The following is a 17,292-nucleotide window of genomic DNA, read 5'->3' on the forward strand; positions in this document are numbered from 1 at the left end:
TATAGTAACACACACAAGCATGGTACTCTAAATATATATCTATTATGTCAGGTAATGTAAATGTAAAGGTGACTATAGGGGTGCTATTTCATGTCTGGGGGACTCTAATAATGTAAAAAAAAAACATGCAACCCCTCATTTTGGCATAATAAATGTTGCAGTTGCCATGACAATGACAGAGCCTCTATTTTCCTCACTGCAATATAAAATAGTATGGAGAAAGTAAATATAGTTTCATTGATAGAAAAACACACGTGGTCTGTCACGTTAGCGCTTAATGTGAGGGCGGCGTGGTGCAAAATATTATTGCATAGTATCCAATCCAATCCACTTTATTTATATAGCACATTTTATAAACAGAGTTTCCAAAGTGCTGCACAGACTAGTAAAATTAAAAAGTAATAATCCAAAACTAAAAGATCATTTAAGAAATAAAATAGTAAAATAGATATTAAAATATTAAAAACAAGAAACAAAGCAATAAAAGTATAAAAAATAAAACCAATTACAATAAAAACAAAGAACTAAAAGACACAACCATACGACTCACTCCGAGTTAAAAGCCAGAGAATAAAAGTGGGTTTTAAGACGAGACTTAAAGCTTTCGATATTGGGGGCCTTTTTTTACTTGGGACGGGAGGGAGTTCCATAGTTTGGGGCCAACCACAGAAAAGGCTCGGTCCCCCCCCTGGTCTTAAGTCTCGCCTTAGGCACCACAAATTGGAGCTGGCCCTCAGACCTTGGGGGCCAGCCCGTTCAATGCCTTAAAATACAATATTGTCTCTAATTGTTATGAAATATAGACAGTCATAATAAATGCGAGGCAAGCGACTCAAATGCTCATACTAAGAAGTATGCATTGATTTGATACTAAAACCAGAATATATTTCTCCTAATGAAATATGAAATTTTCATAATAGACGCAAGGGATTCCCTCAGTTATTGGAAACACTGACACGTCAAAATAGAAATCCATAAAGCTCTCTTGACAGAGCATGAAAGTGGACACATCCTCATGATTGATTAGACTTCCTCCTGACAGATACCCGGCGATTGTTTACTGTGGTGGACTCTGGCAACGACTGGGCGTTTTATTGCTGTCTGGCGCTGCAGTATTTCAAAGTTGGACTTGACTCCTCGGATGGGTAAGCACATTCGCTGCAAGCTCACCCGTACACGAAAATATTACTGTTCTCATCTGTTGCCTTTTTAAAATCATGTTTTTCACTTCCGCATGCACGGTGGACGAGTGGTGCAGACCTCACAGCTAGGAGACCAGGGTTCAATTCCACCCTCGGCCATCTCTGTGTGGAGTTTGCATGTTATCCGGTTTCCTCCCACATTCCAAAAACATGCTAGGTTAATTGGTGACTCCAAATTGTCCATAGGTATGAATGTGAGTGTGAATGGTTGTTTGTCTATATGTGCCCTGTGATTGGCTGCCCACCAGTCCAGGGTGTACCCCGCCTCTCGCCCCGAAGACAGCTGGAATAGGCTCCAGCATACCCCCCGCATATAAAATGGATGGATGAATGATACTGGGACATGTTTGTATATTTGTATGTACATTAAGTTGCTGTGTGATGAATTCAGTGCAATGAGTAAAGTGTTTTTTTGGAATGTGGCAGGAAACCGGAGTACCCGGATTCGAACCCAGGTCTTCCCGAGCTCTGTGCTAACCATGCTAACCATTCGCCCACCGTGCGACCCATGTATTAGATTCATGTTGCCCCAAAGGGATAGACAGCTGGGATTGGCTCCAGCCCCCCATGACCCTCGTGAGGATAAGAGGTAGAAAATGAATGAATGAACGAGTAGAGGTTCCTTGTCGTGAAGCCTAAACTTAACTCTCCAATTCTTCCCTCGTCCTGCGAAAAGAAACACTCCAAAAACTTCCAATTGTTCCAATATGACAAATATATAAAACTAGTATCAATATTTGACTTGTAAATTATGTAAATAGCTTTTATCCTCAGGAGCTCAGGAAGACCTGGGGACTCCGGTTTCCTCACACATTCCAAAAAAAAAACACTTTGCTAATAGCACTGAATTCATCACACAGCAACTTAATAAAAAATGTGTACATACAAATATACAAACATGTCCCAGTATCATTCATCCATCCATTTTCTATGCCGCTTATCCACACTAGGTTTGCAGGGGGTTTGCTGGAGCCTATCACAGCTTTCTTCAGGCGAGAGGCGGGGTACACCCTGGACTCGTCGCCAGCCAATCACAGGGCGCATATAGACAAACAACCATTCACACTCACATTCATACCTATGGATAATTTGGAATGTGGGAGGAAACCGGAGTCCCCGGAGAAAACCCCAAGCCCGAGCCTACATTAGTAGCTTTTCAGACTAATGTACAGATATCTAGCAGTAAAGTAACCTAAAAGTATTTGGAGGTGATATCAACATGTACTACTCAATAGATGACTGCAGTTGTCGGCAAATGTAATTGCAGCAATTTTTTTTCATGCACAAATTTTGCATGTCAATGGATCTGATTTCCTTAAAGGCCCATTCATTATTCCAAAACAGTTATTTCTGCAGGAAGCGGCCCTTGAATGTTGAAGCCTTTCAAAGCTACTTGACGCCACCAGGTGATGCTTAGCTGACTTCAACATATCATTATGGATTCAAAGGGCAGCACGGTGACAGTGGAAATGAGACGGAAACCACAAATAAGCTCTTATAGAGGTGACATCCTCTTCTACAGCGATCCCAGCTTTGGAAAGAAACACTTCCCAGACAAATGGAATGTCACTCCTCACGGCTCAGTTTTTGAAAAAGTCTAAAGTTGAAAGTAGAGTTTGTACTATTTGGAATTGAATATGTTGCTCTGTCATGTATGATGCATCGATTCATTCATCCAGTTTCTATTCCGCTTAGACCAGGGGTCTCAAACTCAATTTACTTGGGGGCCACTAGAGCTAGGGTCTGGGTGAGACTGGGACCGCAAAAAAAAACGCATTTATTAAAAACAGAAAAATATACAAACTTTTTCAGTGCTTTGGTTCTGATTTTCTACAATAAAAGCTCTGATAAAACATTCCACTGTTCTCAAATATCTTAATTTTTATTTTTCTGCACAAAATAAGATGAAAAATAAACAAACAAATCAAGAATAAAATAAATAAAATAAATATAATAATAATAATAATAAAACTGCAAATAATAAAAACTTAAGAAACCATATACAGTTGGCGGGTAGACAAATTATTTTTTTCAGATTAAAATGAACAAAGCATTATTAGAGCCCTGTAGACATGACAAAACACGACTATAGTCACAGTTATACTCTTTATTTACAACATATTGCGCAACTGCAGGGTCTTGAGACACATGCTAACTCGCAAACTAGAGAGCTAGCGACCTAAACGGTAGCCTTCAAGTTATTTCCTTTAAACTTAAAAAGCCCAAAACTTACCACTTCCACACGGATAGGGAGGATAACTATTAACAGTTATTTAACCTTTAACATGAACATTAATCAAACGTAATAATTTTTTCTGGGTACATGATACCATACAGCATCCATATCAAAAACTTACCACTTCCACACGGATAGGGAGGATAACTATTAACAGTTATTTAACCTTTAACATGAACATTAATCAAACGTAATAATTTTTTCTGGGTACATGATACCATACAGCATCCATATCAAACATTAAACTTTCATATCAAGGCGGGGGCCTCAAACTAGTGTCCTGTGCGCAACATTTGGCCCACGGGCCGCGTGTTTGAGACCCCTGGCTTAGACTCATTAGGGTCGTATTCCAACTGACTTCACCCTCCACTGGTCGCTAGGGCACATCCAGACAAACAACCAAACACGAACAAAGAAAAAGCCAGCGAGTTCAAACTAAGACGAAGCGGCTCAGTGCAACATGTGCAACACAATGATATCATACAAAGGAGGCTGCACGACCAACATGATTAAACACCTCCGGATTAATTGTGTAGAAATAACAGCGTACTCGGTCTTTGATGCTCTACATCGGAAATCCTCTAAGCAGTCAGAATCAGGGAAATCAAACACTAAATGACGACTGCCTCGTGCCATTGTTAAAGAGGATTGAAGAAAGGTTGCTGTGTACACACAGTGCAACATCCTGTTTATGCTAAAAGTCCACTGAGCTGGGACCAGTTCACGCTAATGCAATTTGCTGTGGCACCTAGTGGAGCCAATAAGGTGCCTAGTGGCATGCAGTGGCTCAAACTGCCTCCCAAGTGGCTTGTGGTGGCACGTAACGGCGGCAAAAATTGAGTTTGGTAGCAAGAAAATGTTTAAAATCTTTGTCACACCACTTGCATCAAGCAATTGCGGCAAAGTGTCCTCCAAGTGGAATCAATTGGAATCCACTGGAATGTAATGGCACGAGCCAAGTTGCTCCAATGATGCCGTGGAAAGTACACGGGCTAATGTTAGCTGTGTTATTGTTATGTCACCCTTAGTGATGCTAGAAGTCCACTGGGGTGGCGCTAGTTGGTGCCAAAGATTATGTGATTGGCGCGCAGTGGCACGTTGTGGCGCGTAGTGACTCGCTGTGGCACCAAATAACGGCAACATGCAGAGCGAACATTAATTTGGCGCCACTACGTGCCAATCACATAATCTTTGGTGTGAACTGTCACCAACTGGCGCCGGTCCAGTGGACTTCTAGCATCACTAACGGTGACATAACAATAACACAGCTAACGTTAGCCTGTGTACTTTCCATAGACAAACCTTTCACAAGTTGTTTACATATTTGATATTCTGCACCCAGGTTAGTGCATGTTTAAGTGCCTGCAGCATCACACGCTAATACCGAAAGAGCATATGTGGAAATGTTTTTTCATGAGCTTTTCAAAGAGTACTCCTGTGGATAGAAAGTTAATAACATTCATATTCAAGTTGAAAGGTTTGATATTTATGTACTGGTTGAAAACAGCCCTGTGAGAAATTCATAATAAAGTTGATAAAAAGTTCATATCATTTAAAGATTCATGCACAAGTTCAGACATTTCATACAAAAAGACATTTCTTTAGCACTCTCATTTAAACCATGTAAACATTTATGACCCTGCTTCTTAAAAGCAACAGAATCGAGACTTGGAAGGAACGGAATCGCAACTAAATTCCCAGCCTTACCCCGCAATGTTATGATTTATGGGATCTATTATGCCAGGAAAGTACAGAGCTACAGTGAAAATGTAAATAGCTACACACTGTTGGAGACAGGTGTTGACAAACAGCTAAACTACACACACAAAATGTCATTTTCACAGTGGAGTTTACTAAAAGCACTTTGGGGCAACATACATCTAATTCATGGGTCGCATGGTGTCCGAATGGTTAGCATGGTTAGCACAGAGCTCGGGAAGACCTGGGTTCGAATCAGGGTACTCCGGTTTCCTCCCACATTCCAAAAAAACACTTTACAAATAGCACTGAATTCATCACACAGCAACTTAATAGAAAATGTCTATATATAAATATACAAACATGTCCCAGTATCATTCATCCATCCATTTTTAATGCCGCTTATCCTCACTAGGGTCACAGGGGTATGCTGGAGCCTTTTCCAACTGTCTTTGGTCAAGAGTCTCTGACTCTTTTAAGAACACTGAATTCATCACACAGCAACTTAATAGAAAGTGTGTACATACAAATATACAAACATGTCCCAGTATCATTCATCCGTCCATTTTCTATGCCGCTTATCCACACTAGGGGGTATGCTGGAGCCTCTCCCAGCTCACTTTGGAGAGAGGCGGGGTACACCCTGGACTGGTCGCTAGCCAATCACAGGGCACATATAGACAAACAACCAACACCCGGAGAAATCCCACACATGCACGGTGAGTACATGCAAACTCCACACAGACATGGCCTAGGGGGGAATTGAACTTGGGTCACCTAGCTGTGAGGCCTGCATGCTAACCACTTTCCCACCGTGCAGTGCCGTGTAGTATGGGAAACTGCTTTTGCATGTTTCCACTGCAAGTATCAGGAGCCAAAAGAAGTTACACAAGTTGTGTATCTCCTCCAGGATTACACAACCATTTTCCCAGTGTCAGTGTGGTGGAGATCCCGGGAGACAGGCCAGCATGCCAGGGGAGGTGGAAGGTGCTGGAGGAGGGCAACTACCCAACAGCGTGGGGCCATGATCTGCTCCTCTGAGCGAGGAGGAACACGGCCAGCGCCAGACAAATTAACCTACAGCAGGCCACTTGCGGGCATGTTTGTGCCCAAAACTGTTTTCCGAAACAGACCCCCCGAGGGGCCCAAATTCCACAAGTGACATCTGTGTTCATAACCCAGTACCATGCAATCCAACTGACATGACAGAGAAATACGCCATTGGCACCATGTTCTCGTCATAGATTGGCGGTTCAGGACTTGGAAGCCTTAAGTCTCGGTCACGCATGGAAGGGATGGGAATGTTTTACACTTGTATAAGCATTAAACATGTTCAAATGTTATTCCGTAGAGTAAGGATCCCAAGGGGGTCCAATACAAACCCAGTCCACATCCATCCATGTACTGCACTGACCAAAGATATAAGAATAAATCTGGAATTGTGCGGCATGGACTAGCAGGAGTTGCAATCTATAAAAAAAACCCGAAGCAAAGCACCCATTGGGGTTATCAGGTTTGCTTTCCTGCTCGTCGTTAACTGTGTTGTGAGTAAGAGGATGTTCACAGTGAATTACTGCCGCCATGATGCTGCAGTCAATAATAAGCGAGGGAGCTTCGGCAATTTGTATGAAAGTAAATATGTTGTAAATGGGGTGATAAGTGAGCTGACATCCTCATACAATTCTCGCCTATTCATCACCTTTAGCTCACATAAACTCCATCAAATCCGTATGCAGTTTTTACATCATTAAAGATAAAAAAAAAATCATTTCCCCTACTTGGAAGTCACGTCCTTCACATAGACAGAAGCCCAATTGGACTCAAGGCTGTTAATTCCTGCTATTTATCTTACAAACTTACAGGAATGGAAACATTTATCTGGTAAAAAGCTTGGATTGTTTTTTATTTTGCTCTGAATCCTACAACTTGAAAGTATCACATACCGTACGGTCTACTTCCTCTCAATGGCATCATGAAAGTTTTTCATAACCGGAGATTGGAACATAAAATGGCCAAAACTACTGAGCAAAATGGCATCTTTATAAAGTATACCTCAAATGGGACCGCCACATCATTTTATGGTACCCGCAACAGCCTGAGAATAATGTGTCAATAATACACTTCACCTTTCTCCTTCATATGTATTTGTTCTTTCTTTTTGACAGAAATATTCTACTGTGTACAGTTCTTCATTTATTTTCTCCCGCTTATCCTCACAAGGGGGTGCTGGAGCCTATCCATTTGGGGCAACATACATCTAATACATGGGTCGCATGGTGACCGAATGGTTAGCATGGTTAGCACAGAGCTCGAGAAGACTTGGGTTCGAATCCGGGTACTCCGGTTTCCTCCCACATTCAAAAAAACCCCACTTTACTAATAGCACTGAATTCATCACACAGCAACTTAATGCAAAATGTATATATACAAATATACAAACATGTCCCAGTATCATTCATCCATCCATTTTGTATGCTGGTTTTCCACACTAGGGTTGTGTGGGTATGCTGGAGCCTATCCCAGCTCACTTTGGGGAGAGGCGGGGTACACCCTGGACTGGTCGCCAGCCAATCACAGGGCACATATAGACAAACAACCATTCACACTCACATTCATACCTATGGACAATTTGGAGTCGCTAATTAACCTAGCATGTTTTTGGAATGTGGGAGGAAACCGGAGTACCCGGAGAAAACCCACGCACACACAGGAGTCAGGAGATCCGGAAGACCTGGGTTTGATTCTCTGCTTGGATAACTCCGTGTGGAGTTTGCATATTCTGCCCGTGCATAGGTTTCCACATTCGAAAAACATGCATGTTAGGTTAATTGGCTACTCCGAATGATTTATGGGATCTATTATCTGCCAGGAAAGTTCAGCGTTACAGTGAAAATATAAATAGCTACACACTGTTGGAGACAGGCATTGACAAACATTGACTACACACACAAAATGTCATGTTCACAGTGGAGCTTACTAAAAGCACTTTGGGGAAACATACATTGAATACACAGGTCGCATGGTGGCCGAATGGTTAGCATGGTTAGCACAGTGAGGAGCTCGAGAAGATCAGGGTTTGAATCCGGGTATTCCGGTTTCCTCCCACATTCCAAAACCATGTGAGTGTGAACGGTTGTTTGTCTATATGTGCCCTGTGATTGGCTGGCGACCAGTCCAGGGTGTACCCTGTCTCTTCCCCGAAATGAGCTGGGATAGGCTCCAGCATACCCCTGCAACTCTAGTGAGGATAAGCAGCATAGAAAATGGATGGATAAATGATACTGGGACATGTTTGTATATTTGTATATAGACATTTTCTATTAAGTTGCTGTGTGATGAATTCAGTGTTCTTAAAAGAGTCAGAGTCTCTCGACCAAAGACAGCTGGAATAGGCTCCAGCATACCTCTGCAACCCTAGTGAGGATAAGTGGCATTGAAAATGGATGGATAAATGATACTGGGACATGTTTGTATATTTGCATGTAGACATTTTCTTTGAAGTTGCTGTGTGATGAATTCAGTGTTCTTAAAAGAGTCAGAGACTCTTGACCAAAGACAGCTGGAATAGGCTCCAGCATACCCCTGTGACCCTAGTGAGGATAAGCGGCATTAAAAATGGATGGATGAATGATACTGGGACATGTTTGTATATTTATATATAGACATTTTCTATTAAGTTGCTGTGTGATGAATTCAGTGCTATTAGTAAAGTGTTTTTTTTGGAATGTGGGAGGAAACCGGAGTACCCGGATTCAAACCCAGGTCTTCCCGAGCTCTGTGCTAACCATGCTAACCATTGGGCCACCATGCGACCCATGTATTAGATGTATGTTGCCCCAAAGGGATAGGCTCCAGCACCACCTTGTGAGGATAAGCGGTAGAAGCTCTGTAACCCCTTTGTAGATCCCTGGATGAGCTCAAATATAGATATAGTTCGGTGTCAATCAAAACTGAGCATTGTTATCCAGACGGAATATGATCTGACAGTTATACAAAGGCTGTCCAGCCATTTTAGTGGCATCACAACACCGGCCATGAGCATCAATGTAAAGTCGTTATTCTATTTTTGAGGCACCCAGGCACACGCGTGTTTGGCATATTTGGTTAGTGCACATTAGGGAGTGACTAAACCCGTGACTCATTTACAGCCTCACGTTTAATTTGTGGCTTTTCCACATAGTTCACCTTCCTTTTAGCCCGAGTCCCACTTGGAAAGCAAGAAATTAGGACACTAGCTCCCAGGAGAATTTTGGAATAAAACAAGGTCAGTAGAAGATTTACTGGTGATTGCATTTCTGTGAGTAATCTTTGAGATTTTCAACTCTATGCAGTCTGCAAGCCAGTAAAACAGATCCAGTAATATTGTGCTGTGCAAAAAGATGTTTTTTTTTTTTTTAGCAATGCCTTTATGGCTAAAATATCACAGACGAGCTGAACTGTTGACAATAGCAGAATGTTTTCGTGTTTGTTTGTCCATCTGTTTCTTAGTTAACAGGCTACTTCCTGGTTTATGGAGGATGACGAACAGACTGCCAATGCCATTATGATTCTGGGGGAGCGGAGGCTTCTGCTGATGCCATTGTGACATTCCGATTTTCACTATGAAAGCAATTTCATATGAAGAAGTTTACTAAGTCAGTTACTTAGTTACTACAGTAAAGTCTCGTTATATCGATATCGGTTATAACGAATTACTACTTATTACGATACTATTTTCATTTCCCGGCAAATTTCTAGTCTTTTATGATATAATTAGTTCCGTTAGTATGATACCCGGTTATTATGATAATCCGGTTACTACGATGCCCTTTTCATCTCCCGCCAGCCAATTTGGTCTGCTTATATCGATACAAACGCAGCTTAAATCAATCTTTGCTTAAGGATTTCAATACCAAAAAAGAACACGGCGAACGGCTGCTTCCAGTCAACTTTATTTTTCACACTTCCACCACCAGAGCGCAGCACACACACCGATTCCCGCACTTCCTGGTTCACAGGTCATGCTCAACCCGCCCCACATAGCTGGCCAAACACATGCCTGTATAGAATCTATACACACGAGAGAAACCACGAACGCAGTTGGTTCTTCTGTTGCAGGCATGTGTTTGGCCAGCTATGTGGGGCGTGTTCTTTTTTGGTATTTAAATCCTTAAGCAAAGATTGATTTAAGCTGCTCGACATTGTTCTATACTATAGAACAATGTCGAGTGCATTATTGCCCACTTTTAATGCAGTTCGGCGCAGGATCGGATATATGGATAGTCCGGTTATATCGGTATTTTTTCCGACTCCCGAGAATATCGATATAACGAGACTTTACTGTAGTTTTTGTGTCACAGAAGTACATCATTCAGTTATTTTGACACTGCTAATCAGAGAAGCATGAATGAGAATTAGAAACCATAATTGAATTGTACCGTGCAATCAAAACGGCAAGCCTTCAGAAGCCATTACATCACCGTCCCAACACCGTCCTGTAAACATTGTCCCCTACGTCTTCTCGGTCAAGTTTTTGACCACACAGTGACATAATATATGTTTCTCTTCACCCCTTGTGTGAAGGTCACAGAAAATTGAGAAGAATCATTAATGTTCCGAGCACGTTGACTTTTCCTCTCAACCCCCTCTCCGCTATTGCTGTGGACTGACAACTAAATTGCACCATGCCCATTGCTTTTCACAGAGGGCCAAGATATCATTGGGGAAAGGAGAGACAGCCGATGACATCATGCTGCTCCGCGGATGGCTGTCAGGATGAGTCAGGTGAATGTGGGCAGACTGAAAGTCACAAGGAACAAAACCCTCATCCAGTGAAGATGCATCCAATTCAGTCAGTATCAAAGTGAGTGGAACCCTGCTGGCAGCTGTACTGTACTATAATGTATAATGTCTGCAGGTAATAATGCATAAGAATTGTGAATTATGAGTAGATCACCTGTGCCTACTTCCAGTATGCGGCATTACCGGGATTGACATTATTTTGCATGCATAACAAAACAGTAAAGGTCATACACAGTACGTTCCGTATTGACTACTTTGATGTGTACTATGTTAAAAAAAAACATTCGGTGTCGGTCAGCATAATGTACTATGTGTACTATTTGTGTCATGAGTGACAAAGCAAATTAGCGCAATATAGCTCATTAGTAAGAAGAAAAATTGCCCCTGGGCCGCACTTTGGATAACAGTGTTTATTTTCAGGAAGGTGCAAGAGTTTGAAATTTTATTTTTAGTAACGTTCCTTACCTGAAGTCTCATAGTCGCAACGTTCAGACTGTTCAAATCGTTACTAAACAATGACAGTGTTCAAAAACAGTTGCACTGCCTGGGAGATCCACCAGGTTTGATTTCTTCTCTCTTGAAATATGTAAAGTTTGGCAAATCGGACATTAATTTGCGGGGACGTTTTTTCACCAGCCTGTACAAGCTCGCTTGTGCAACATGTATTGAAAAGCCAGCTCAGGACAGATCCAACTTCTACTCTCTGAACGTGACGTCTCTACCAGCTATTGACGCTTTTCCACTGACAAAAAGTGCAAAATTTTCCAAGACAACACCTAAACCACGGCTGGGTGCTCATCGTTGAACGGATTTATTATTTTCACGTCAATGCCAGTTTTAACAGTTGAGGATACACGACTTAAGATTACAACAATACCGTGTTGTAACTGCAGTCTTATATTCCGCAGTCTCAATTTGGCTGCAGCGGTCTTGTTTGGAATCAAATTTGTCTCCTTACTGTGGCCAACAAACATGCTGAGAAGTCAATACACAATAATTCAACCCCCCGAGACATTACTGGCAAGCAGAGAAAAAATTGGAAATCTAATCAAGATTAAATACATGAAATCAAGGTCAATAGTGGTTATTTTAAAGTAAAAAATAATATTTATCCTCCCAGGCATTGTATTTAATATTGTATGCATACTGAAATCTGACATATGTGACCTAAAATGGGCAAAATTGGAAATCTAATCAAGATTAAATACATGAAATCAATAGTGGTTATTTTAAAGTAAAAATAATATTTATCTTCCCAGGCATCGTATTTAATATTGTATGCATACTGAAATCTGACATATGTGACCTAAAATGGGCAAAATTGGAAATCTAATCAAGATTAAATACATGAAATCAAGGTCAATAGTGGTTATTTTAAAGTAAAAAATAATATTTATCTTCCCAGGCATCGTATTTAATATTGTATGCATACTGAAATCTGACATATGTGATCTAAAATGGGCAAAATTGGAAATCCTATCAAGATTAAATACATGAAATCAAGGTCAATAGTGGTTATTTTAAAGTAAAAAATAATATTTATCTTCCCAGGCATTGTATTAAATATTGTATGCATACTGAAATCTGACATATGTGACCTAAAATGGGCAAAATAATCATCAGAATAATCAAACACCAGACATTTACCTGTAGTCAGATGGGATAGGCTCCAGCTCACCCGTGACCCTGAACAACACAAGTGATAGAAACTGGATAATGGATTACAAACTGCCCACCCCAAACCAAGGCAGGTAGATCCACTTGATCCAATTCTGTGGATGAACAGGCACATGTTTGTATGATGTGGAGAAAAAAAAAGAGCAAATATTTACAGACATTAACACTATTATCTTCACAATTTTGATAATCAGCACCTCATGCTATCATTGCAAAATGAATAATCACACGTATTCTACATTGTTTTGATCTCCCACGTCTCCACACTCATTTGCATGTGCTCAATTATACATGCGGTGTGTGACAAACATGTGCGCTTCCTCATAATTAGAAGGAATTATTTATATCATGCTGTGCTCTCACCATTTGTTGAATACAGCAGGTACAAAAAGATGCAGTTCAAGGACATCCCAACTTGTGTCTCCCCAGGTCATTGTTACTTGGGCAAACATTTATCATTCAGGCACACGACTGCACCTTGCGTCCCCTCTCACCTCATTCGTTGGATGTACAACCTTTCACTTATGAAATCAGTCTTACACACTTGCACATCCGTCAACGCTTCCTAGAACTGTAAGTGACAAGGATGATGGTATCCACACTTGATCCACAGTAGTCTGTTAGAACAACAGGTATTTCACATGTGGATAGTTTCATGCATTATAGTGGAAAACACATTCATTGTATGGATAAATGAATAATTACATACATTTTATGCACCACTTTAAAAATCAGGGTGTCCAAAGTGCAGCCCCGGGGTCATTTTCAGTCCACAGCTTTTTTTAAAAATGGCCCGCAGCATTTAATTTTTTTTTTTTTCTGTAATGGGGGTTATCTTCTGGATCAAGCTGCATACTTTTGAAGACACAACAAATTTGTTAGCACACTCCAGATTCCACAGTGTCTTGGTGATATACGATGTAATGGTGTTTGTTGTCTTTCTATGATGATAATTCAAAAGTGCTCTGACCATTTTTTGTGGAATTACATACAAAAATGGCGAAAATTATTTTATCTCGCAATGTTAAAGAATCTTTAAGAACACTTCCTGGACCCAGACAGTGATCCAGATCACTTTTTTCATATTCCATTTCCGGCAATTCCTGAAAATTTCATCCAAGTTATTTTGAACACAAACAAACGTGCAGACAAAGAAAAACATAACCCTCTTGGCAGAGGTAACAGTTGGTTTTAGAATACAAAAATGAGCAAAAAAGCATATTAATACCCTTTGTCACATATAAACAAAGCTCTTTCTTCAACTATACCAAACGTCTTAGCATAGCTGCATGAGTTGGTTTTAAATATTAAAGCACCAAACATAATTTGTGTATTTTTTTCGGTATGCAGTTTGGGCACCCTCTCTTATATTAGAACTGAATTAGAACTAACAGAAAATATTATATACCTTAAAGTGGACTATACCACTTTTCTGACCTATGAATGTTGTTAGAATGTTGTATTCTCGTGTTAAATGATGCCAAAGTTTCAGATAATGAGGTTTGTGTATTTGGAAATAAGCCCTAAAAGAAGTTTGGGATGGTTCAAAACGCTGGGTTTCAAAAAGCATGGCAAAACTGCCCCTTTGTGATGTCACAGAGGGGCGGACTTCATTGTTAGGAGGCACTTAGGGCGTGTGACCAATCACAGCGGAGTTGGGCATGCCATATATTAAAACAAATCGTTTTGGCAGGAAGTACAAATCAATGAAAACAATCAAAGGTGCAGATTCTGCAAAATCTAAAAGTTTTCTGTGCAGGTTATTGTGCGTAGCTGCTCTATAGGAGTCCACAACTCTATACAAAGGGTAAAAAAATGAGCACAATAGGTCCCCTTTAAGAGTATAGTCGGAGCTTTCCAAAATAATACACAAGCTCCTTCTACTCAGAACGTCTTGCTGCACTGGTGGAGCTTCTTAATTAACACCTACTCCGGCCAACTACATTTTCTTTAGTTGCATTGCTTGCTGAACAAATAGCAGTTTTGTTTTGTTATGTTCTTTTTTTGGCCTTTTGCTATGATTGCCAGCAGCTTTGCCCTCTTCTTGTTAAGCAGTTTTCTCTCCGCGTGTGATTGAATTGGCTGAACACACATAGCAATGTGAAGGCGCCAATCCACAATAAATGTAAATTATCAAGAACAGCAAAGTAGAAACATGTGCATGTGTGTGGTATGTGTCTGGATGAACGAGAGAGAGAACGAGCGATACAGTGGCACCTGGCCTCTTGAGATAATTCTATTTAAAGCGCTCCTACTTCATTGGGTCCACTACAATACATACTCAGGGTTCTAGAACATGCTTATCAAATGTCCAAGTGTTCTCAGTCACAACTGGAACAAACAGAGTGTGCTCCGACAAAGTATGACGGGAAATCTTCACAATGTCTATTCATTCATTTTCTACCGTGTGCTGGAGCCTATCCCAGCTGTCTTGGGGCGAGAGGCGGGGTACACCCTGGACTGGTCGCCAGCCAATCACAGGGCACGTATAGACAAACAACCATTCACACTCACATTCATACCTATGGACAATTTGGAGTACTCCGGTTTCCTCCCACATTCCAAAAACATGCTAGGTTAATTAGCGACTCCAAATTGTCTATAGGTATAAATGTGAGTGTGAATGGTGTACCCTGCCTACCACAGCTGGAATAGGCTCCAGCACCCCCGCAATCCTAGTGTGGATAAGCGGCATAGAAATGGATGGATGAATGATACTGGGACATGTTTGTATATTTGTATGTACATATTTTGTATTAAGTTGCTGTGTGATGAATTCAGTGCTATTAGTAAAGTGTTTTTTTGGAATGTGGGAGGAAACCGGAGTACCCGGAGAAAACCCACATGTGAACTCGGGTCTCCTAGCTGTGTGGCCAGCGCTAACCACACATCCACCAAGTCACTATTATTGCCTTATTAATTAATATAAGGCTGGTTTAAATATGTGCATGTCCTTCTCATTCCTGCCTATTGTATCTGTATGCGTGAATGTGAATAATTGTTTTTCTAGAGTAGATTTGTCTTGTCATTGACTGGTGAGCAGACCAGGGCGTACCCCATCTCTCGCCAAAACTCAGTTGCGATCCAGCTCCAGAAATAAGCACATCGAATTTGTAATCTTGGTTTCCTACTTGTAGAATTTATAAAATACTGCCAATGGCTACATGTGGAAACATATACAATTACATGCTTAGGGGGTACAATTATTGACAAGCCCTCTAAACTTAAGAGTTAGTGATCCCAGTTGAACTTTATCAAGTTATGTCAGGAGCATAGACATAACGTCTGGTGCCCACAGTGAGAGAAAGCCGCTGCAAATCGTACTGTGGATTTCTTGTGAGCTTTGACCTCAAACCTCTTCAGAGAACAAGAATCCCGGAAAATCTTGTGGTGGTTTGACTGATTTGGAAATGCATTTATCTGACCTTTGACGTCTATCGATGTGTCAGATGTGTCAGGCCAGTTTCACTTCCTGTTCACAACAGTATGGTAAATGTTGCCGTCAAATTGAGAAGGGGAAAAAAAGAACACAATCCAAAATGTCTCCCTTAGAGAAAATATTTGTTGTTTGTCTATTTTTTATCCTTGATCCATAAAAGTACCGTAGTAAAAGCCTTGCTAATAATATCTAATAATAAGACAGGATTCAAATCCAGTTCGCAAACAAATAGTGAGATTTCTTTCTTATAACAAAAAGGAAAAATGAAAAAAAAAACTAGTCACATAACACGTCAACGCAACCATATCTAGATGGATGCATGTAAAAGTTGCACAATACTGAGTTTTAAAAAATGAAAACACTAAGAGTATAATATAATAATCAGTGTTAACTTACGTATTCACATGGTCAGCAGTCTTTTGCCAGCAGTCCACCCTCGCTCTATTGGCGACGACAGTGTTGTGTTTGGCTCTGATCATTTTTTTTGGAACTTCTCATAACACTCCATAATAATTACTTGCTCATCTTGTGTAAAATACACCAGCCAGATAAGTAGAATAATATCAAGCGTCCTCTTTTATGTGAAATTGGATTGTGCACAAAGGACTTGACAAAGTAAGTTGATAGCCATCTTTGCAATACCATAATAAGCACAAAACATCATTGTCAACATCAGCTTTCTACACTAGTAGAATACCACCACAGGAGCTGTTAATGCTAATGTGAATTTATTTTCCATTATTATGTTAACTATATTGGGTAATACAAGTGTAATTGTGACTATAGGGGTGCTATTCCATGTCTACAGGGCTCTAATTATGCTAAAAACTGTTTTATATGTAGTAACTACAAAAATATTCAATTTATTAATATTGAATCTTATTTTGTGGAAATTCACTTATGGTGGTCAGGTCTGGAACCAATTAAACTAATGCCAGCTGACTTGGGGCCCAAATTGACAATCACACTCACATTCATATTTATTGACATGTTAGAGTCACCTTCTAGTCAGGAAAAACTACTTTGTTTACCCATCACCCAAAAACATTGCCAAATTCTTCATAATATATGTAATAATATATATAATATAATATAATATATCCATAGTGTATGTGATAGGCAGGTTAGCCACTATTTAAAAAAAAGTAATTGAAAAAAATATTTACCATCTGTAATGGTAAGGGGGAAACAACGAATGTTTAATTTTTAAACATAAAAAGAGGGGGTGTCTTATATTCATTGTTGTTTTATAGCTGGCT

General features: G+C 40.3%; 1 protein-coding gene across 1 annotated transcript in view; it reads left to right on the plus strand.

Moving 5' to 3' along the window:
* The first annotated feature begins 10,831 nt into the window (after nt 1-10,831).
* ctnna1 (catenin (cadherin-associated protein), alpha 1) overlaps nt 10,832-17,292 on the plus strand; it is a 50,622-nt gene continuing 44,161 nt past the window's right edge. Inside the window, exon 1 of the mRNA XM_078788246.1 lies at nt 10,832-10,978. Coding sequence (XP_078644372.1) covers nt 10,857-10,978 — 122 coding nt within the window. The 5' untranslated portion in view covers nt 10,832-10,856. The remainder of the gene's footprint in view (nt 10,979-17,292) is intronic.

The sequence above is a fragment of the Doryrhamphus excisus genome, linkage group LG22 (assembly GCF_037039965.1).
Source record: "Doryrhamphus excisus strain RoL-2023G ecotype Guam linkage group LG22, RoL_Dexc_Guam_v1.1, whole genome shotgun sequence".
Classification (NCBI taxonomy): Eukaryota; Metazoa; Chordata; class Actinopteri; order Syngnathiformes; family Syngnathidae; genus Doryrhamphus; species Doryrhamphus excisus.